We start from the raw sequence: 22,278 nt of genomic DNA on the forward strand, positions 1-22,278 counted from the left end.
TCTATAATATTTGAAATTCATAGCTTCTGTAGTTGAATGGTTTCGAATTTAATTTTTGATTGCGTGACAGTGAAAACCAGCAATACCTTCACGTTTAGTTATTATACAATGATTTCTTGAAAAATAAACGTGCTACTTGCTAAAAATGGTGAAAATTTAATAAGCGCCCAGCCTCGAATAAGCGCCCACCCTCAAGGTCCAAAAATTTAATAAGCGCCCAGGGCGCTTAATCGAATAAATACGGTATCACAGTCTGGAATACCAAACGACAGAAGCAATTGTGTCCCGTCAGCGGAGATGGCCCTGATTTCATTGTTTGCCCAGTCACATATGACTATACGATCATCACTTCCAACAGATACGGAAAAAGGGTTTTTCTAACATTTTCTTTGTTGATGTGTTTAATAAACTGACCACTTCCACTGAACAAAGAAATCTTCTACAAAACAGCATCATTAAAAGCATAATCAAATTCAGAAAAAAAAAACATCAACATCCTCCTCCCCCTCCTCCTCCTCCTCCTCCTCCTCCTCTTATTTCTCCTCCTCCTCATCATTATCATCATCGTCGTCCTCTTTCACATCAGCAACATCTTGGTGATGGTGAGCGTCGTCACATTGCCCGCCACCATCACCATCTTCTGGAACAATGGTAAGGATTTCACCAGACTGTGTGAAGGCCACTGAAGCATTATCTAGTTGATCTCTCTCAGGTAATTCCCAGCAGAGCTAAACAATTGAATTCTCTCATTATTACTGTCTGTCACAGCAGTGGTTCCAGTTTTTTCACTCACAGCAATTCCCAAGGACTATCGAACTGTCCTAGTAGTAAAGAGGGAAGTTTCCGAATAACACCTCCTAATTTTCCCATTTATTTACTAATAAAACTAAAAAATAAACCTTTTTCTTCTCGGCTCGCGAGGCCGACTAGCTCGCTTGGCCGGCTTGCTCGCTCGGCGCGCTCGCCTCGCGAAACGCGGAATGTCAATTGAACATTTGTGATTATCAGGTACATGCCTTCCAGCGAAATGTCTTTGAGCGAGCCCCAGTCGGCAAAAGAAAAACAGTTCGTCGAGTCGGTTGAGCAACGAATTGAGCGAATGCCACAGGCCACAATTCGTGAAGTTGTCCGTAATATACTGGATGAGCCGATCCCTCTTGAAGTGCAAGAGCGTTTGCTTAAACCGTTGCTTTCACCAAACAATTGTTCCTTGATTTGTTTATGTGGATGTTATTGTCTTCCAAATCGCACGGAAGCGTTGCAAAACTCCGGCCAGGATGTGAAAAAGAAATATCTTTCGATTGACGGAAAGACATTTAAAAAATCAGCAAGCGTCTGGTCATTAAAAGATTATAAATGCGAATCTTGCGAGAAAACGTTTACACAATGCCACTCGCTTCGAACACATGAAAGGTATCATTGTAAGAAAAGAAAAACACAAAAAAAACCAAAAGAAAAATGCCTTAAATGTGGCAAAATGCTTAATATATCGACCGTTTACAGACACAAAAAAAATGGTTGCCCCGCGAGCGGCACGCAAAATCGCGAGCTTACGTGAGTTGCGTGACATTTTCAGAGAGAGTCTGGAAACCATATTTTTAGTTCTCAGGCCCTTGGACGAGCAGGAAGAAAACATGGCGGCCTAATCAGGATTTAGTGTTTGGGCCGATAAAAAACGAAACAGAACAGATATTACAAAAAAAATACGCTCAGTTAACGCGCTGTAATTTTTTGTGCCCCCACAGAAGCTGGCGAAGTGAAGCGAAGAGAAGAAATCGAGAAATAACAGGATTTGATCACAGAAGTTTATCGATCGATCGAAAGAACTTTCCCGAAACATCGGACTCAATCGGGCCTGTTTATTTTTTTTCTGCTTCAAGCATTGCTTCCACGACTTGATATGTTATCTGTCTGACCTCATTTTGCCAAACGGGAGTAGAAAGTTCGGTTAAAATAAAGCAAATCGCTTGGAAAAGAACCAACATTTTAGCCTATTTACCAAACTTTACCAAGTGTCTAATTAATGATGACATCATCCTGATGCCCAAAAGCGCATGCGTACTTGCTCAAAATAGGTGAAAGGGTACCACAAGTGAAAAATGTGACAAAGTGAACTATATATAAGTTAACGCGGCCGTAACTTTTTGTTAGTTCACAAATTCTGGTGAAGTCAAGGGAGGTAGTGGATGGCCAACCACTTGAATCCTGTTATAATGGCTTGTGCGGATGGTGAATTACGTAGACTGTTCACAGTCCCCTATTTTTCCGTGAAGTCGTAGAAATGGATCGTTCAGTCCGACGGACCGTCATCTTGGTTTACGAACGCGAGCAAAAAATGGGGAGAGTGCAAAAACCCCGTGCTATAGAGCATCCTGCCCAGCCACCCACGGGGTTTTTGCACTCTCCCCAGTTTTCGCTCGCGTTCGTAAACCAAGATGGTGGCCCGTCGGACTGAACGATCGATCTCTACGACTTCACGGAAAAATAGGGGACTGTGAACAGTCTATGAATTACGGGGTATAGGGGGACTCCTTTCAGTGGGAGATACCCCTGGGTGAACCCGCCTCGGCCCTACTGATAACGTGGGGGTGCTCAGAAATCCCTCGGGATTTCAAACCTCGGCAGAGGTAAAAATGCGGGAGAGCCGCCTTGTCAGCGGCGGGGAAAAAGTCCTAGCCGGGGCTAGGCAAGAAACAGCCAACGAGCACCCCCCGACCAGGGTTTTGCCCTTTCGTTTGACCTGTCACGCAACGTCACGCGTGACTGTAACGCTCTGTGTCACACAATGTCACGATTTGTGTCATGCGTTAATTTTATTTTTCTGAACACTCAGATTAAATCCAGTGTTTATTTTCTCAAATCTGATTTCGACTCTGCTGATATTCTTTTTTTTAACCTAGCCAATTCTTCTTGTCGAATTTCCTGTCTCAGTTTCTCAATGTCAGGCTGTGGGGATGACTTTTTTTGGCTTAAATTTTTTGTAAGGTGCCTGCGAACAGTCTCTTTGAGGGCCATGTAACGAGAATATTCATCCAAAATAATTTGAAACTCTTTGTCATCAACTTTATTGTCAATGAGAGCGGCAGAAACAAGCCTATTGACAGTTTCACGTTTGGCAACAGCAAGCGAAGTAATTTCATTATTTTTCATAATTTTTGGTTCAAGTTTTTTGCTCGCTCCAGTGAAAGCGGCAGACAAGACGCCTGTAATGGCAGCACATGCAGCGAGAGGAACGCTTACCGGCAAACCAACGACCGTTACCGCGGTGCCAAGACTGGAAGCAGAGAGAACACTGGACAAACCACCCATTGAAATTGCGGAATAATGGAAAACAGACTTCACCTTTTTATACTTTTTCAAAACAGCTCGGTATTTTACAACTTCTTTGTCAAACTCTGAACAAATTTGATTGATTTTTGTTAACCTAAAGTTTTCTGGTTGATTTGGCAAAGCGGGATACAGTGTTTGTATTTCCGCGTGTTTTACGCTGTCTTCTGCACAAACAGCAAACGCAGGTGCACTTGGGAGCACGTTAGCTGAAGACATGGTCGTATACTTTTAATTTTATTTTTGTATTTAATTTAATTTAATTCTATCTCATATGCAAGATTTAAGCCGTTAAATTCGAATAGATTTTCATTTTCATCTCTTATCGAAAGAGTCAGAGATGATACATTTTCTTCAGCCGCAACGTCGCGCAAGACGTTAAGATGCTTATTTTGGTAATGAATTTTTTCATACGGTTTCCCTCGTATGTCAAAACAAGCTAAAAGGCTTGAAGGCTTACCATTTAGCAAGCTTTGTTGCTTGTCAATAAGGTCACAGTTGATGAAGTAATTTTTAGGATTTGAAACATTATTTACCACAATTTGATTAAGAAAATCAGTATCACTAAGAACCCACAGATTTAAGAACTTAATAAGACTTTCATTCAGTCTAAAAGTTTTAATTTTGGCCTCGTTTGCTTTTATTATTAAGGAACGACCCGTAATGCCTTTTTTTACAGAAAACATATTTTTCTCTGGAAATCCTTTTTCAAAAATATCCCCAATGTCGTCGAGTGAGTAGTTTCCTTGCCGTATAAAACGCATTTCCTCCTTTTCCTCGTTCCCTTTTTTGTAAGAAACTATTCCATCCTCTTCCAAACTATTCCAGCTGTTGTAAAGAGAACAACTTAGCAGCCGGATATAGCTCGGTTTAGGAATAGGCTGGTCAAAATAAACAGTTTTCGGATTTTCTGTTGTGGTGACAGTGAGCACAACCATCTTTATAATTATCTTTTGAAAAATAAATCTTTAATATAAAATGGCTCCGCCTATTCCGAGAGCTGATGACATTTCTCAATCAATTTTTCTTGATTCCAAAGAAAGAGATTTTATGAAGTGGATGAAAACCCCAGAAGCAACTACAATTTCTGAAGCGGCAAAAGACAAGGCATGGAAACCTTTTCTTGCAAAATATCCAAACGCTGACCGAACAAAATTTGTTGCACAGGTTGAGTTCGCGTACAACCACACAGCAACGGCAGACATTTATTACAAGGCAGAGCAAGGCCATTTGATAAATGTTTTTGGCTCTGACAGCAAATATTGGAGCCCAGAGATGAAAAAAGCACTGGGGGTGAATCAAATTTCAGGAGGTTTTCCACAACAGCTGTCACCAAGCGGCGCAAAAGGCGCATCTTTACCAATTCCCGCGGTTGGATTTCACGAAGCCGCACCGAGTTTGAAAAAAATATTTAACAGCAAAATCAACATCTACGTAACACCAGATCAATATTTCACAACGAAATTAAGAGAGATTTTTCAAAAAACAAAACTAAAGCATTCATCAGGAAAAGAGTCAAAAAGGTGGCTTGCTAGCCCAAATATTGGCTACTGGCCTCTACAACTTAACTTTGCTGTCTGGTGCGCGACAACAGGCAGTGGGATAAGTCGTGAAATTTTTGATGAAGAACACTCAGCTCTCAGTTTGCCACCTGTTGTGCGTAATTTTTACCTTTTTCACGTTTATTTTACAATAAGGCGAATATTGTTTCAGATGGGCGGAATTCAGAGCGTAAGCGCCTTGCCAGGCGACCCAACGTTTAGCCAGTTCGACAACAAGTACGACGTGGCTTCGTATAAAAGAATATGCGCTGAGTTCGGTGTCGACCCGTCAAGCGATTTTCGTTTCAGAAGAGGCGCCAATCATGGGCTTGGTGATGTTTATATCTGGTTTACTAACATTGGACCAAAAAATTCTGGAGCAAAATACCCCGATTACGATAAATTTTCGGACGAAGGGGGAGCTGCAAGCAAGGGTAACTTAATTCAATATATCGAGCCAGACGACGCTGCATATGCACAGGCAGACTGGTTTTGTCCTAACGCCGCAGAAGGGCTGACTCAGGCAGGTTTGTCGAGAGTAAACCAGTCGATAGAGGCTTTTGTCTACTGTATTCTGGGTTCGCAGGTCAACGTTCGAAGTAGCATACTTGGCACAGGCGGCCGCGCAAAGGAGGCTCAAAGTGAGTTCCTCGTGTTGGTTGAAGACGCTATAAGGCAACCAGATCTGGCAAAGTCAGTTCAAAGATACCAACTTTCTATCGATGAAGCGAAGGTTCGGCTTAACCTTGCTGTCTGCCCTGGTGCCTGGCTGATGCCGGGTAGTATGGTGATAAACACAGAAAGCGTTGTCGGCTACAACAATCAGCTGAAGCAGGCTGTAGCAGGAATGAAAATAGGATTGAATAATGATGTTAATAAATCAACAAAAAAAGCAGCTCTTAAACTGATGGCCGGAGGACCATCAAAGGTAAACCCACCAAACAGCCACCCTTCAAATCCTATACACAAGGAGTCCCAAAGGGACACAAAAAAAACTCCGGCACCAACGAGCACCGAAGGTGCTGAAGCTGAAAGCGCGCAAAGCGCTAAAGCTACAAAGGTCGAAGTCAATGATACACACGAAATAAACAAAGCAACTGTCGCTGTTGGTGCGGTTGGAGCTGCAGCTTTGCTCTACGCCCTTATGCGTTAACGTCTCTTCTTGATGTATCTTTCAACAAGAAAAGCAACCGCAGCAAGGATAAGCAGCCAGGTGTGCTCTGCAAGAAAGCCAATTACTTGGCCAGCGGTTTTGAAAAGAAAGCTCACAATCGAGCCAATGAGACCGGGCAGAGCTGATGCTACCTTTGAGCCAACATCACTTAGGCCTTTTCCCAACGCTTTGCCGGTGGCCTTCAAAGAGTTTGTAATGGCCCCAATAACAGCACCAATCGTGACACCAGCAGCAAGAAAGATCGCTGTAACTGTCACGCCATTTTTTTTGAAGATTTCTTTGATCCTCTCACGAAGTGGAAGCGCCCTTTCTCTTTCCGCAATCTGCGTTTGCAAACGCGCGAGCTCCTCGGTTCTTTCCGCAACTCTTTCTTCCGCGGCTTGTTTGTCAGTGGTGGAGGCGTTTTCGTCTTCAATGATCGCCCTGTCTTCCGCATTTTGGCGCTCCAGTTCTGTTTTTTGTTCTTTTAGTTCGTTGAGGGCTTCTGTGTTCATTTTTTCTTCAAGTTCTCTCACGGTTTCATTTAATCTGTTATTTTCATCTGTGAGCTTCTGAATATCTTCTTTTAATTTTGGCGTCTGTTTTGCTGTTTTGCTTATTTGTTCCAGTTTCTTTCTTTTTTCTTGATGTTGTTTTTCAAGGTCTTTCTTTTGCTGTTTTAGTTTTTGAATTTCTTCTTTATCCAAATTACCATGTTTATCCTCAAGAGCGGTTCTCTGTTCATCAATTTGTCTTATTTGGTTTCTGATTTCTTCCATGTCATTTTTAACTTTTTCCTGTTCTTGTGCTAGAGAAACAGATTGTTCCAGTGCTTTTTCTTTTTCGGCCAGTTGTTGTTGAACTTCTTCCTTTAATACAAAAATGGACTTTCCGAGTGCATTTTTTATTTCTTTTGTAAGTTGTGTATTTAGATGTTGTTTACCACCTGTACCCTTTTTTGTGACAAACATGTCATATGCCTTTTTGCCGGAGCCAAACATTTTGACTTTAAGCCTGCCGTTTTTTGGGTCGTAAAAGAATTCAAGCTCGCTTGAGCTCATGTTTGGAAATTGCTCTTTTGCTGCAACCCAAGCTGATTCACTCGCTGATTTCGTGCCGCCAAAAGATGTCTCAGCATACGTTGTTTCAGGAAGCCCGCTCTTTTCATGCTGCCTTGTTTGCATTTGAATTTCTTCACCAGGACGCCCTGGTGTGGATGTGCGTTGGGAGTCCGGCCAAAAAGGAGTTGTTTCGTTGGTGTTTTGCGCATCGTCGTCATCATTATCATCAGGAAAATCGTAGTCAGGGTCAAAAGCAGGGTTTTCAAATCCACCACCTTCCGCCATCACGTAATTTATATATATTTTCAAATTAAACTTTTCAATTTAACAATAAAGGTTATCGAGTGATGGCTGCTGTTCAAGAAAACCTTCGACCGGGACGCGTAGAGAAAACCCTCGGCGCACTGAAAGCCGAGCGAGCTGTAAAACGAATCACTTTTGACCGCACTGAAGCCAATCCAGAGGAAACGTTGTATGTTTCAGTGCCAAAGCTGAACGAAAACGAGGTCATTGTGCCTGGCTCGCTGGCGCTGCGCTTCAACATCGACTTGAGCGGAGGCCATGCCAACAACTTTCTGGTTGACAACGTCAGCCGAGCTATTGTCGACAAGTTTGTTGTAAAGTACGAAGGCACCGTCGTGCAGGACACGGTTGGCTATGACATCTACAAAATATTTGAGGATTTTTTCCTTTCGCAGGAGGAGCGCGACGACAGGGTGCCAGAGGGCATTCAGAGCGAGGACCTCAACAAAATTCGCTCAAATGCTGGCGATAAGAAAACTTCAGGAGTCGAAGCAGAAAAAAAGCTGAATAAGCTATATGGAAATAAATACCGGATCCGTCTGGATCACCAGATTTTAACTGACCACGGAGCATTTTATCCACAGGCACTATACAACGATCTTGTGTTCGAACTGAAGCTCGCGGCAGCCGAACATGTTGTAAGAGGCTCAGATGCAACAAAACTGAAATACAAGCTGACAAACATCCAGCTGGAGTACGAAATGATAAGAAGCAAGGAAATCGCAGATGAGGCGTTCAGCGCTTACACTGGCGGCAAAGAGTTCGCTTACGACCACATCCAGCGTGCCGAAGTTGTTACTTTTGCAAAAGGATCCGACACACGTCTGAATCTTAAGGTCAACCCTCAGAGGAGGTCCCTAAAAGGTATCTTGCTACTTTTTATAGAGCAATATGCCAAAGGTGCAAGGATCTCGGAAAAGTACATTAACCCAGACCTTACAAAAGTAAGCGTCACTGTCAACGGCTCGCCAAACATGCTGTACAACAACGGCATCGAAGGAATGGACATATGGGAAGAAGTTAAAAGATTCTACATGAAAGAAAAAAATAAAACGCAGCACATGACCCTGCAAAAGTTTTACACAGAAGACAAGTTCGGCCTTCTGATTGATCTGCGTTCCATGGCTGACCACTCGATGCACGGAAGCGGCAAGCGCCTTGTGAACACAAAGGACGGTGTCCAGCTTGAGCTAGAGAGGAAAACAAGCGGCTCAGGTAATTTGAACTGCCACATTTACGTAATCAGCGACGCCCAAATGAATATAATTGGCAGGCAGTTAGAATCTGTGCTTTTATAATATAAGAACGAAGTTCTGAAATGGATCCTGCCAATATACCTTTTAACGCCCTCATTGTTGGACCAACAAACTCAGGAAAAACAAGGTACGTGGTCAATCAGCTTTGTGGCCCTTTCCGAGGCAAGTTTGACTACATCGTGCTCATATGCCCGACTTTCGCGCACAACAAGACTTATTATCGCTTTGCTGAGGAAGATCTTCGATTTTTTGTTTTCATTTGCGAGCAGCACGAGGTTGAATCTTGGTTAAAGCTTTCAAGATTTCTTTTTGAGGGTGCGAACACGCTTATCATCCTCGACGACTGCGCTGCTTCTAAAGATGTGAAAGGGCGAACGGGGGAGTTGGTGAATCTTGCTTTCTCTGCTCGCCACGCAGGTTTGAGCGTTTGGGTGCTGACTCAAAAAATGACAAGCATTACATCCTCATTCCGCGAAAATGTTGCGGCAATCGTTTTCTTTTACACCCCCTCTGCCAAGACCACGAAGGCAATCTTTGAGGATTACTCTGGCGAACTTTCCCATGAAGATTACAAAGAAGTCATTTCAAAGCTAAAAAAAAATAAGTTTTCGCATCTTGTTATTTCTCATCGCCACCCTTACGGCACAGAATTTTTTTATTGAACATATTTTTTTGAGTAATAAATGGCTGACCCGTTCGCAACTTCCACCGATATCACTGCAAGTGAACGAATTATGTTGGAAACGTCCGTAATGGAATTGCTTGAACCTGAACCAGGCAGTATGCCGTCAGAGATGCAAGCAGCGGGACCTGACATTCCAGCTTTACGTGAACAGCTTGCAAGACTTGTTTCAACAGGCAAGTCTAAAGAAGCAATCGGTGTGCAGCTAACTCACGATCAGGTAAAGCGCTTGACCGACAAAGACGTCGAAAAGTACTTCAAGAGGTACGAAGGGTATGTTGGGGCCAAGACCACAGAAAATCTTATCGACAGCGCGCTCACTCTTTTTACGAAAGCCGCAAGTCTGTTCGTGCCCTTAAAAAATATTGAAGCTTTACAAAAAGAGCTTAAAAATGACTACATCATCAACAACGAGCTTTCCAATCTTGTCGGCGGTTTGTCTTTCAAATACGGCAAGTTTCTTGCTCCAGCTTCTGTTGCTTTGATAACGGCAAAGCACATTGATTACAGCACAGCACCACAAGCGACTCTAGAAAGCGAGCATAAAGATCTTCCTGAGTAAATTACTAAGCAATGCTAAGAAAATGCTAAGTAATTACTGAACAATGCTCATTAAATGCTGACCAAAAAAAGTTTGCTAAGCATTTTTCATTTAAATATATTATTTTTTCTAATAAATGGCGGACCCTGAAACACAAATACCGAGCGAACCTGCAGTTGTTCAAGAAAACGTTCCACAAGTCACTTCAACAACTCCTGCAACAAAACCTGCCAAAAATCCAAAGCGAGTGGCTGCTGGCAAGCTTGCAGCTGAAAAAACAAAACAGGCTCGTGAAGCACAGAAAAAAGCTGCTGTCGAGGCCGCTGCCATAATTGCAAAAGAAAAGGAAAAGAAATCTGCGGCTGCTAAGCGAAATGTAACTCCACCCGTAACGGAACCAGCTCCGACCGAGTCTCCGCCGGAATCCAGCGGTCTAAGCACAAATCAATGGATCTCTTTGATGAGTATTGGCGTTGCAATTATTACAACTTATGTCAAACGCGAAGACATCAAAGCCTTTATCAAGAGCAAAACCCACCCAGCCAAAGGCACGGCACCAGAACCCGAGCCAGCTCAAGAGGCTCCTGCAGAGCGGCAGCGAATCAGCGCATCATCGAAAATTCCGCAACCAAAAAGAGGAATTCGTCCGATGGATTAATAAACTTTCAATTAAATATTTTTTCATCATTTTATAATAAAATGTGGAAAGTCCCTGACATCCAACAGTTTATGTTAACCGTTGCTGCAGTTTCAACGGTTGGCTTGGTTTGGATAAATTTCACGGAAAAGTGCGTCAAAACAATCGTTTGGATTGCAAAAAACCCAGATATTTTCGTGAAAGTGCGCGAAAGCGCTCAAGAAGAAGGGGAACAATGAATTTTCAATTAAATGTTTTTTTTTTATTTTATACTGAACTAAGTTCTACCGTCATGTCCGACAACAAACTCGTGAAAACACTCATGGATGCAGCCACCATTACAGGTCTAGCCGCCGGAATCGGCTGGGCTGCCAAAAAAGTTGTGAAAGAAAACTTCACATCCGACCCAAGCAGCAGTTTTATGAACTATGTAAAGTTCACAGCCGTCATGACAGGCAGTATTGCACTAAAACAATATCTCGAGGACCAGAAAATCCTCCCCACCAATTAAAAAAAAATTCGCATAATATAAGAACAAAGACACACAATGGCAAGCATCGCGATTATGGCTGGCGGAGCTATCTTGAACGCTGCTGCTTTCATTGGCGGCAACTACCTTGCTCGAGCTTTGGGTGGCGGAGATGACGCCGCTTTAAAAGAAAAAGAAAGACACGACAAAGCTCTCGAGGCTTACCAGGCCGCTTACGCTAAATACTCTCGCGACCGCACCAAGCTCCTCGACTGGATACAAACCAACGCGGAAATAAAAGAGCAGGCCAAACAGAACTTCACTAACACTGACTACGCTTTCAAACTCTACAACCAGGCACATCCTGACAAACAAATTATTTCACCGAAAGAGCCCAAGTTTTCTGATTTTTATAAGCCAAGCGAGCAGCAGAAACAAGGTGAACTTATGTTCGTTGGTGCTGGCGCGCTTGCACTTGGGTACGCTGCCTTTCGGTTTCTTTAAACTTTTCTTTTTTTCTTGTATACGCATGGATGCAAAGATCTCGAAAGTCTACTATAGCCCCCAGGGCTACTGGAAAGGAATTGCCGCGATAAAAAAATTAGCCGAGGCCGCCAAGGTTTCCGAAGATGCTGCAAAAAAGTGGCTAGTTAAGCAGGCCCTTTGGCAGATCTACCTTCCGGCACCACGATACGTTCCTCGCCCAAAATTCGATGTTTCTACTCCTAACGCGGTCCACCAGGCGGACCTTCTTTTTCTGCCACACGACAAACTGCCGCGAGGGCGAAAAGTTTACAAATACGCTCTGACTGTTGTTGACGTTGCCAGCCGTTACAAAGAGGCCGAGCCTTTGACATCCAAAGATTCAACTGAGGTTGCAAAAGGTTTTCAGACAATTTACAGGCGAAGTGCACTAAAATGGCCACAGATGCTTCAAGTTGACCCTGGTCGCGAATTCATGGGAGCTGTTACCAAAGAAATGGAAGATCACAAAACCTATATTAGACGCGGGCGTGTTAATATCCACAGAGATCAAGCTATTGTTGAACGTTTTAACCGCACACTAGCAGAGCGCCTGTTTGGTTTTCAGTACGGCAAAGAGATGAACCTGGCATCTGGCCAGCGGTCGACAGCGTGGGTTAAAAGGCTCCCCGAAGTTGTTGCCGCTCTGAACAACGAAGTTACACGGCTGACGGGCAAAAAACCCTCAGAAGTCATTAAAGTAAAAGCCGTTGCTGCCAAGCCTTCGACTCCTTATTTAAGGCCTGTTGGTAAGAGTGAGAAAAAGCTCCCCTCCTCCGTGAATGTTAGATATTTGTACCAGCCGGGTGAGTTGGAAGGTGGCGGAAAACGTGCCACCGATCCAATCTGGTCTTTAAAAGTCTTTTCGCTTGAAAGAGCTGTAATGAAACCGAACGAACCTGTTTTGTATTACTTGCAAGACGGCCCCAAGCGCGGCTTTGTGCGCGAGGAGCTGCTCGTCGTACCTCCTGATACCTCCCTTCCACCAGTCAATGCCAGCTAAAGGTGATATTCAATCGGTTCGGTATGTATTCCATCGTCAAGCACCCAACGTTTGTCGTAATAGGCGCTCAAACCCAGTTTTTCCTGCTCGTAAGTCACCATTTTTCCTTCCTTCATACGGAAGCCTCTGTTATTCGCTTTATCAACGCTGCCTTCAAGAGCTGCCTTGAAACGCTGCCAAGTTACTTCGTTTTGCGTCTTTGACATACCCTTGGTGCTAAACTTCTTTTTTTCACCCTCTTGTTCCTCGATGAAATAACACTTTGAGCAAAGCGCAATCATCCGGCTGCCCGTACACTCAAGCTTAAAGAGACCAGGGGTGCGGCCGCTCCACTTGTGCCAAGCCAGCCATTGTTTTTTTTGGGACTCGAATTCAAGTTTCAGCGAGGGTTTTACAATGTCTTCAAGCTTTTGTGCCGAAATACCCATGTAACAGCTGTCTGTGTCCATCTGAATGAGCTCAAAGTCTTTTCGATCAAAATACTTGTCTAAAAAGTCATAGTAAAACTTGAGCATGCGCAGCTTTGCTAACTGGTAAACCGCGATCCCAACTTGAAAAGGCCTGCTAATAGTTATCCGGGGCTTGCGGCTTTCCAACTCGTACGCTTGCCCGATTTCATCTAAGTCGCTGAAATACGCGCTTCGCAGGGCTCGGTCAACCACTTTTTCGTCTTTTGTATAAATTACGTTTGTTTGCCTTTCTAGAGCCTCGATCAGCTTCCCGTAAGCACTGTTTCCTAACAGCTTAAACACGTCAGCCAGCAAGGCCTTGCTCTTATCAACATCGCCTGTTCTCCGCGCCTCTGTCACTTGTTCCACAAACCATGGGAAGATCTTTTTCGGTTGGTAGTTAATCCTCCGGTAAACAGCTTTTATCACTGCTCCGTGTTTTACATACCAGCGCAAAAGTGGTGCATACAAAAGAATCATTTTGGCAGAAAGAGCACCGACTAACTTTTTTCCGTCACCTCGATTTCTTTTTGTTTTTTGCAAGTATTCAAGCATGTGGTTTGGAACGGCTTCACCTGGTACCTCTTTGTTATAAAAGAAAGGCGGCATCTCTTCAAACTTTTTCCATAATTTTTCTGGAATCTCAATATCCACTTCAGCAAAGCCAAACCAGCTCCGAGCGCCTTTCAGGTCTCTTGTAAGTAAAACAGCCTCTTCTTCTTCATGTCCAAAAAAGTGGCGGACTTCTTCATTTCCGCAAGGCATTTCTTCTAACATTGTTGACAGATAAAGGGCATTTGCATCGTAGCCGACAATGTTTTCGCAAAGATGCGGAGAGGAGTACTGGTGTTCTCTGATCTTTGTAACACCAGCTTCGTGGTACCTTGTAAATACTATGCTTGGCCCTCCAACAACAGCTCCTTTCAGCATTTCGTACGCTTCTTCGCAAGGAGAGAAAAGTTCAGCCCCTCTTTCAACAGATCCTCTGAGCAGGTAATGTAAGCTAACCCCGGGAATACTGACTGCGTCTTTAAGAATGTCGATCCTCTTTTCAGTGTAAAAAGTTTTCATCTTTTCAAGAGCCTCCAGGCCAGGAGACACGTCGAGATTGTTGTAATAGCGCAGCCAGTCTGCAAAGGTGCGCATGCCCTTTTCCGCAAATGTGCGCTTACACCCCTCCCACTCCTCCCTTGTGAGCACGAATTGCCCTTTCAACTTCGAAAACCACGCCGGGTAGTCAGGAAGCCCAGGGTAGTCAAGCTTTTCGGGGGAGTCAAACCACTCATAAGGAAACCACGATTTCTTTGCCTCGCATTCATAAGCCTTAACCCACTTTTCATAGCTTGTTCCCGGCCCAAGGTAGTTGATAATATCAAGGAAACGAAAACCCTGAGTGAGCAAGAACATGATTTTGTTACAATTTTTTGCCACTCTGACTTTGCCCGTTGTGTCAGCAAGACATTCAGCAAAGTTGTTTTTGATCAGATTCAGATCGTAACTGCCAGAGTTAAACCCAACTACAGGAACTTGGTTGCACCATTCCTCGATTTTTCGTTGTTGTGCTTTTAAAAGCAGGCTTACGTCTTCTGGCATAAATTCTGCTCTTACACGGGCTCGAATGTTTTTTCCGCGCCTCTCAAGCTCTTCCATAAACTTACGGACCAGCTCTGCGGGGTCTCTTTCACAGATGTGAGTGGGCTCTCTTTCAAGGGTGTCACCGATGCTTACCGAGATTGGCACGTGCGCGTTTTCGATCGTGAGCGTTGGAGTCGGATCCTTTCGCTGATTATTGTCGCCATACGACTCGAAATCGTACAAAATTGCGTGCGGGTAGCTTTTTGTTTGGGTCCGCGGTGTATCAACAAAGCTTTTCCCAACCTCGCACGCCCAAGCTTCGATCACACGGTAGCCTGACAGTCGTAGCCAACTTGAGCGTTTCATTGTGGCTAAAAACCTGTCTTGACATGTTTGATCGTTGCGGACAAAGATTTTGTCACGATCTCGTGGGTAACATTTTATACACCCATGCCAGTGGCAGCCGTGGTATTGAAATACAGTTTTTGAAATAGGGTCGTACCCGTCGACAGGTGCGCGCTCAACCCAACGCTCGCCACCATGCCCACACATTGCGTGGTGTATGTGAATTTTCCGCCGCTTAGCTTCTTTTTCTAGCCACCGAAGCGATTCTTTGGAAGCTTGATGGCTTGGATAAAAAGCCTTCTCAAAGCTTGTCTGTGGTTCTTCAACCTTTTCGCCTGGGCAAACGATTTTTGTTTTTCCTTGGCTGCAAGTTTGGGCATGGCGTTTAAGGTTGCAAGCTTGTGTAAATCTCGCGTTGCAATGGGTGCAAGAAAAGATTTTTGCCAACTTTTCAATATCTTTTATAACAAAAGCGTGACCTTCGTAAGTTCCGATTGTAAGCACATTATTTATCTTTTCAGGCGAGTTTCTTTTTAGGTGCCATATTAATTTTCTTTTTTTCTTTCATCTCATTGTCAATTCCACTTATATTTACAGGCACATATGTACAGATAATCTCTGGCTCATATACACGAATGCCAAGCCAATCAGAAAAAGGTAAACCTTTGTTAAGATGCCTTTCAACTTTATCTAATTCATCAAGAGAGGTTTTCGGGCAGTCGATCGGCACAGTTTCGAGTTTGAAGAAACTCTTTGCGAGACCTCGAGCTGCTGCTGTGCTTCGATGAGGAAGCGCTCCTCGATGCACAGCAATACAACGCCATAGACACAAATTATCTTGATAAGTATCTAGCGCAACCATCGGCCGGCCACGCGCAAGGTTGCGCAGCCAGTCTGGTAAGGGGCCTGTGCCCAACAGCGGTTGACGGTCAAGCACAACCTTTACCTCAACAGTAAAAAAGCTTACAAACTTCCACTTTGTAGAAGGTCTTTTTATATTGTCAGAAGCCAGGCGTTTTGTCTCCTGTTCGCTCAACCATTTTTCTGCTGCAGGCAGCTTATTAATCCGAGGTGAGCCGTGGTTAATGTAGTAAACAATGACCGTGTCATTATCAATGTTGCGCAACCGATACGAGAAAACATACCTGATATAAAACGCAGTGTTTACCTTTCCTCGAATATTTTCCATAAAGTTTGGTTTAAGGTCTTTTTGCAGACCTCTGATAAAGCGCCATCGAATAAAACGACGCCCATTCTCCTCCTCCCCCTCGTATTCCGCGACATCAAGAAGGTTTAAAATCTCATTCTGATAATTTGTTACCACCCGATTTTCGTGTGGTACAAAAAGATCAAATTCATTTTGAATGTTCTTCCTTTTTTGCTCCTTCTTTTCCTTGCGACGAAGTCGCTGAGGGGGTTTTGGGTGATACTTTTGTGAAAGCAACGGTTTAAGCAAACGCTCTTGCACTTCAAGAGGGATCGGCTCATCCAGTATATTACGGACAACTTCACGAATTGTGGCCTGTGGCATTCGCTCAATTCGTTGCTCAACCGACTCGACGAACTGTTTTTCTTTTGCCGACTGGGGCTCGCTCAAAGACATTTCGCTGGAAGGCATGTACCTGATAATCACAAATGTTCAATTGACATTCCGCGTTTCGCGAGGCGAGCGCGCCGAGCGAGCAAGCCGGCCAAGCGAGCTAGTCGGCCTCGCGAGCCGAGAAGAAAAAGGTTTATTTTTTAGTTTTATTAGTAAATAAATGGGAAAATTAGGAGGTGTTATTCGGAAACTTCCCTCTTTACTACTGTCCTCCTCCCCCTCCTCCTCCTCCTATACCGCCTCCTCGAACTGTCCAGCTCCTCCTCCTCCACCTCCTTAACCTCCTCCTCCTCCTCCTTCTCCTGATGTGGTACTACTTGAACACTCCAGGGACTACCAGTCAGGTGCTGTCCATTCACTTCAATCTCCGCTCTATATTGTCCAACACATTCTGGTGTGTATGTCACTGTGTGCTTGCTATAATTGCAGTCTTTTATTTCCGTTTTCAATTCATCTCCTGATGGAGTTTGAATGCTGACTTTTATGTGATCATCTCCATGACAACACTGAACTCCATCTAAATCTCTGGTCACAATCGTAAAACTTGTTTCTGTCATTTCTTCTATCTCTTTCTCACATTGTCCTTCAACTAGCGACTGTAAAGGATCCGTTTTACTTACAACGACTCGATCCAAAATATCCGCTTTGTTTTCCACTATGTAATGCACATGTGGTGGTTTATAAATTTCTGGTTTCTTTGCGTTCAAAAGTTCCTCGCAGCGAACAATGATAACTTGTTTCGTTTGTAAAATTTCAGCGTTAATGTTTCTTTCTAAGATCCTCTCGCCTTGTTCAACGGAACTTTTCAACTGAGTAACAGCGAACTGAAAGTTTTCTATTTGCGTCGCGTGAGCTTTAAGTTGTGCTTGACTGATTTCATTAAACTTGGTATTCATAGCCAATTTGTGCTCTGTTAAAATTCGTATACAATCGTCCACGGTTTCTGTCATCTTCCTTTGGGCAGCAGATATTTCTGTTTTGCTTTTTTCCATTAACTCCGTTTCTTTCTTCATATGGTTTTCATAAACAACAACTTCTGCTTTGATCTTCTCTAGAGCGTCGGTAATTTGCATCTTTTGTTCGTCTGCGGCTTTCTGCATAACCACCATGTTGTGTCGATTATGACTCACCACACTGCACTTCAGGCAAACACAAACTTTGCATTCTTCACAATAATATTCGAGTGCTTGATCTTCGTGGTATTGCTGTGAACACATGACGGGTCTGCGGATCAATTCTTCAACATCTTGCGCTTGCAAATTCTCCACCAAGATATTTCGGTGTCCTCTTGTGGCCTTCAGGCGTTGATGAATTTCAAAACAAGCTGTACATAGAAAGTTCTGGCACACAAAACAGTAGCAGGTTGCAGTAGAAGTGTTGTTTTCATCACAATTGTTGCATCTTTGGGCCTCTGCGCTACCATCTCTCAGAACGAGTAGATCCACCAATCGATTGAGATGAAAAGATGTGGGAAGGCCACCAAACGTGTCTCCTTCAGGAATTTGGAAGCAAGTCAGACAAACCGGACATTTGATTGTTGTTTGTAGCTGTCTTCTTGCATAACCTGCGTGTTTGTCGAGACACAGAAGACAGAATGAGTGTAAACATGGCAGAGTCTTGGGTTCGTTGACTGTTTCTAAACACAGTGGACATTCAGCCTCTTTCGTGAGATTTCTAAACAGTTGTTGAACATCCATTGTAGGGCAAAAAGAAATCGGCAAACGAAGCGAGCCAAACGTTTAGAGCAGATGGCGGTGGCTCTGTTTACGCTTCTTGCCAACAATAGGTTGTTTAGGTTTCCAGTCTTTCTTAGAAAAGCCGGAAGTTCACATTGGATTAAAAATAATAAATAGATTTAGCCAAGCCTTAAAAGTAGCCTCCTTCGCAGTACAGCCGTTATTTTCACCTAAAAGTAAGGATGGGCCGATACTCAATACCAAATATTCGATACATCTATATTTTGACAATTTTGAAAAGTATCGGTACTTTCGAAAAATATCGCACTTTCGATACGTTTCCGATACTGCACACGTGACCTGAGCCTGCGATCTTCTGGTCAGCACCTGAGGTTTTAAAATGCACTTTTGCGCAAACAAATATTGATTTTCTTGTCAATATTTGGATTTTTCTATTGCCTTGACTTGATTTTGTCTACAGTGAAACAAAAAGACCAAAAATCAACATTCCTGGCTAATATTTATAATGCCAGGACTGTCATTTGTATGGTCAGACAAATCACGTGACATACCAATGACGTCAGTAAGGAAATGACGTCATAATATCGATATCGATATCGAGAAAAAAGGCAAATATCGTCTTAAAGGTGGCTTCGTAGTTATTCTGGGGGCACTCGTAAACTTTGCATCATAAATTTTTCGGCTTTGACGCGATAGCTATGAAATTTGGGGAATTCAGCCTATCATTCAGTAAAAATATCAATCAAATGGAGAAAACATTTTTAATATTTTTGGTGTTTACCTGGACACCACTTTTTGGACAAAACCGCATCCAGTAAAAGCTTTTGCTGAAATATTTTAAATTTCTGGAATCAGTTTATTTTAGCTAAATTTTAGGAAAATCGTTGAAGCAGAAGTGCGAAAATGTTAAGGTCACGTGAATTTAACTCTAACATTGGCAACAACCTCGTTCCCAGGGCGAACAAAACAAGCCACAATTAACCCAAATTTTTGTGAGTAGCCTCCCCAAGTGCATGCTAAATCAGAGTGCCTAGGCGAATGTTGATCGTGGGAGAATTTGAAAAGCATTTGCTAGTTGTAAACATTATAAAATGCTTGTAAACCTTCTCAAACCTCCAAAGTTGCGTTTTCCAACGGTTTTTGAAAATTACAGTGCAGTTTTGTGTCAAACTCATTGCACACGAATTTTAATATACTGCAAAAATTTTGCACCGATGTTTGCTTTTGTGTTGGGCTGTGAATTGGACTTGTTGTTGGGATTGTAAATTGCTGTAAATTGATCTCTGGCCAAGCAGACCAGCAGTTTTGTTAATAATGATTACGAATACGAAATGAGCACGTCATTTATTCGTCATTTATTCCATGAATTCGCACCTTCACAAGCGGATATGCGCGCCTACCACCCCGGAAAGGGAGGAAGATGTACGCTCCATTATATTAGAGCAACCATGGGATGGTGTTATTACCGTATTTATTCGATTAAGCGCCCAACCTCGAATGAGCGCCCACCCTGAGGCGCGAACAATTTAATAAGCGCCGCGGCGCTTATTCGAGTAACTACGGTACACATTTTCCCGCCGTTGCCATCCGTTGGAATGTTTTGCTACGGTTTATGGTTGGTTTAATATTTACGTGATTTGAGCACGTTACTGTTTTTGTAACACCCGACGTTTGATTACGAAGTGGGAATTTTTGCAAGTTCAAATAAACCTTGTTGTTGGGAATCTCTTGACAAAAGAGAAGTGCAATACCTGTTGGAATTCGTGCTTCGTATTTCGTCTGTCCCATTCACTACAAAGGAATTGTCAAGTTCTAAAATTAGTAGAACAGTTTAAAGTATTTTTTTTTCTCTAAAACAACTAAAACGTGCCGAAACGGAGTAATAAGTGGTTTCACACGAAAAGTTACCGCTTGACAGCGATATCATACCAGGGTCCATCTAACCACTTTAAAATTTAGCACCATATGCTTAATTGACGCGTGGTTTGAACTTTATTTCAGCTGGTCCAAGGAGGCCTTTAATCCTCCGTTTATTTTAAATATTTCAGGTTTATCTCATCATACTTAGCGTTACTACAATCAGTCTTCTACTCGCACCTTTACTGTGGAGAATTTCTCTGTGGAAATTTGGAAGCAGAAAGCTTTGGAGGACTGCCGGGACAGATAGAACTAGCAAAAAGACTCTGAGAGCTGTCTAGCGTATCCTAGCAACACAAGGCTGCGAAGCAAACCATGTGACGAGCTGAGGAGGAAAGCATTCCGTTTTCGGAGGCTGAGGAGGAAAGCTTTGTAGTTTTTCTTGTGGAATACGGGCGCAGAATAGCATTTTGGTGCGGCATGCATTCTCAATCTCTACGTGTACGATATTTTCCCCCTAGCAGAAATAACATATAAAAGCTGGCGTCGAAGCTTAGATATCCTGCGTATTTAATAGTGAAGAGAGGGAGAAAGTTTGGGGGGGGGGGAGGTAATATAATGGTTATAATATATAATTAATACAGTGCGTTTTCTAAAAGTTCAAGGCTTTTTACAAGGAAGGATTTTTATGATTCAAAATGAGTATGTATAGCTAGATATAACAGATTAACTATTGAAATAAGGGCTGAAGAGGGGAGGGGGACAGTGGTATATAAAAATAATATTGTCACACAAAAAATAAGACTATTAGGAATAGTAAGCTGAAATAGTACAATGAGTGTAAAGTTAGGTAATATGGCTGTGGTTTTCAGAGCTGTATAGAGATGTAGAAATAGCGTTTATCCAATCAAGGCCGCATTTTCTTTGGGCGCAATGATTTTCTATAATGAATTTTATAAGTATGAAATTATAAAATATAGGATAATGGAATTTTTAAGAGATATTTATGTCTACAGATTCGATTGGAGTGATTTTTCTTAATACGTGAAACAAAATCGAACACTATAGTGTTTATTCTACCAGGACGAACAAATGAAACCTAAAGATTAAGAGATTAATTTAGTCTAGTAAATCCACTCTATCCGCGCTATAAATCCTGCTTTTTTGGTACTGTTTATGTTACAGTTGAATCCCTACTCGAATCTTCGGAATGAAATAAGGTCGAATTAGGGGTCGAGTCAGGGTTAATAGTAAGAATGACCTAAAGGGGAACAAAAGGTCGCGTACTGAGGGTTCGAGTAATCGAAATTAAACTGTAATTCTAAGAATTTGGTGTAAATCAAAACTTTCCCCTTATGCTCCTGATTAATGATTTTCTTTCTGTAAAAAAAAAATAATAATAAAAAAAATAAAGAGTTCAGATTTAAAATGCGTGGCTGGTTCTGGTTTAAAACTCCTTTTCCACCGCCAGTAACTGCCCCTGGGAGGTTAGCCTTAATACCAGGGCTTAGCCTGAAACTCAGGTTACCCCTTGGGTCTCCGAGGATGGCTCGGTGTGGATTATTTCTATTGACTAAAAAGAGCATCTGATCTAACGCTGTTGTAAATCTGGAGACTGGGTAAAACCCAACTCAGTGAGTTTGATTTATGTTTTTTACGTTTTTGTCAGATTAGCTTTAGTAAACTGAGAAATATCAATTCTGCAGTCATCGTTCATCTTTTATCAGACGGATGGCACTTTTGTTGTTTCTACACTTGATGGTTTGTTTTCTGATATTTTGAGCCATTTCGTTTGTAATTAGAAGACCGCAAAAAGATTCCGATTGCATACCAAAAGGTTATTTTGCGATAATACCCATCGAGTCGACACAGAGGTTACATTACATAAATACTGTGCCCACATCAAAATCAAAGATCAAACCTGCATGTTTGGTCAGGCCTGCTTTGAGCGCTGAGCAAAGCCTTAGAAATTGTAATTGTAATTTGCGAGACACTGTTTCAATTGTTGAGCTGCATTCAGACGAACTTGATCTTCATACAATTAACTAAATTGAGCTCAGTATAAGGGATAAAATAGCAGTACGAACTATGAATGAGACAAATCATTTGGATGTCTATTGCATGCAACTACGTTCAATGTTCATTCGATCGGCACACTTTCTTCAAAGAGACCGCTTTGTCAATCACGTTTTGGAGCCGATAAAGGGATGTGACTGGCCGACAAATATATTGGCTTTAATTAAACCAACATCAAACATAA

General features: G+C 42.7%; 2 protein-coding genes and 1 pseudogene across 2 annotated transcripts in view; 2 read left to right on the plus strand and 1 right to left on the minus strand.

Annotated features, from left to right (window-relative positions):
• LOC144662028 (transmembrane and coiled-coil domain-containing protein 3-like) overlaps nt 1–21,189 on the plus strand; it is a 32,796-nt gene extending 11,607 nt beyond the window's left edge. Inside the window, exon 11 of the mRNA XM_078522762.1 lies at nt 20,210–21,189. Within this exon, the coding sequence (XP_078378888.1) occupies nt 20,210–20,359 (150 nt within the window). The 3' untranslated portion in view covers nt 20,360–21,189. The remainder of the gene's footprint in view (nt 1–20,209) is intronic.
• Nucleotides 207–18,199, minus strand: LOC144662952 (E3 ubiquitin-protein ligase TRIM71-like; annotated as a pseudogene).
• Nucleotides 7,430–8,683, plus strand: LOC144662953 (uncharacterized). The gene has a single exon (XM_078523882.1). It carries the CDS (start codon nt 7,430–7,432, stop codon nt 8,681–8,683), a length of 1,254 nt encoding a protein of 417 aa, XP_078380008.1.
• Nucleotides 21,190–22,278: the final 1,089 nt, after the last annotated feature.

This window comes from Oculina patagonica, chromosome 8 (assembly GCF_052425735.1).
Source record: "Oculina patagonica isolate OP01 chromosome 8, crgOcupat, whole genome shotgun sequence".
In the NCBI taxonomy this organism is placed as follows: domain Eukaryota; kingdom Metazoa; phylum Cnidaria; class Anthozoa; order Scleractinia; family Oculinidae; genus Oculina; species Oculina patagonica.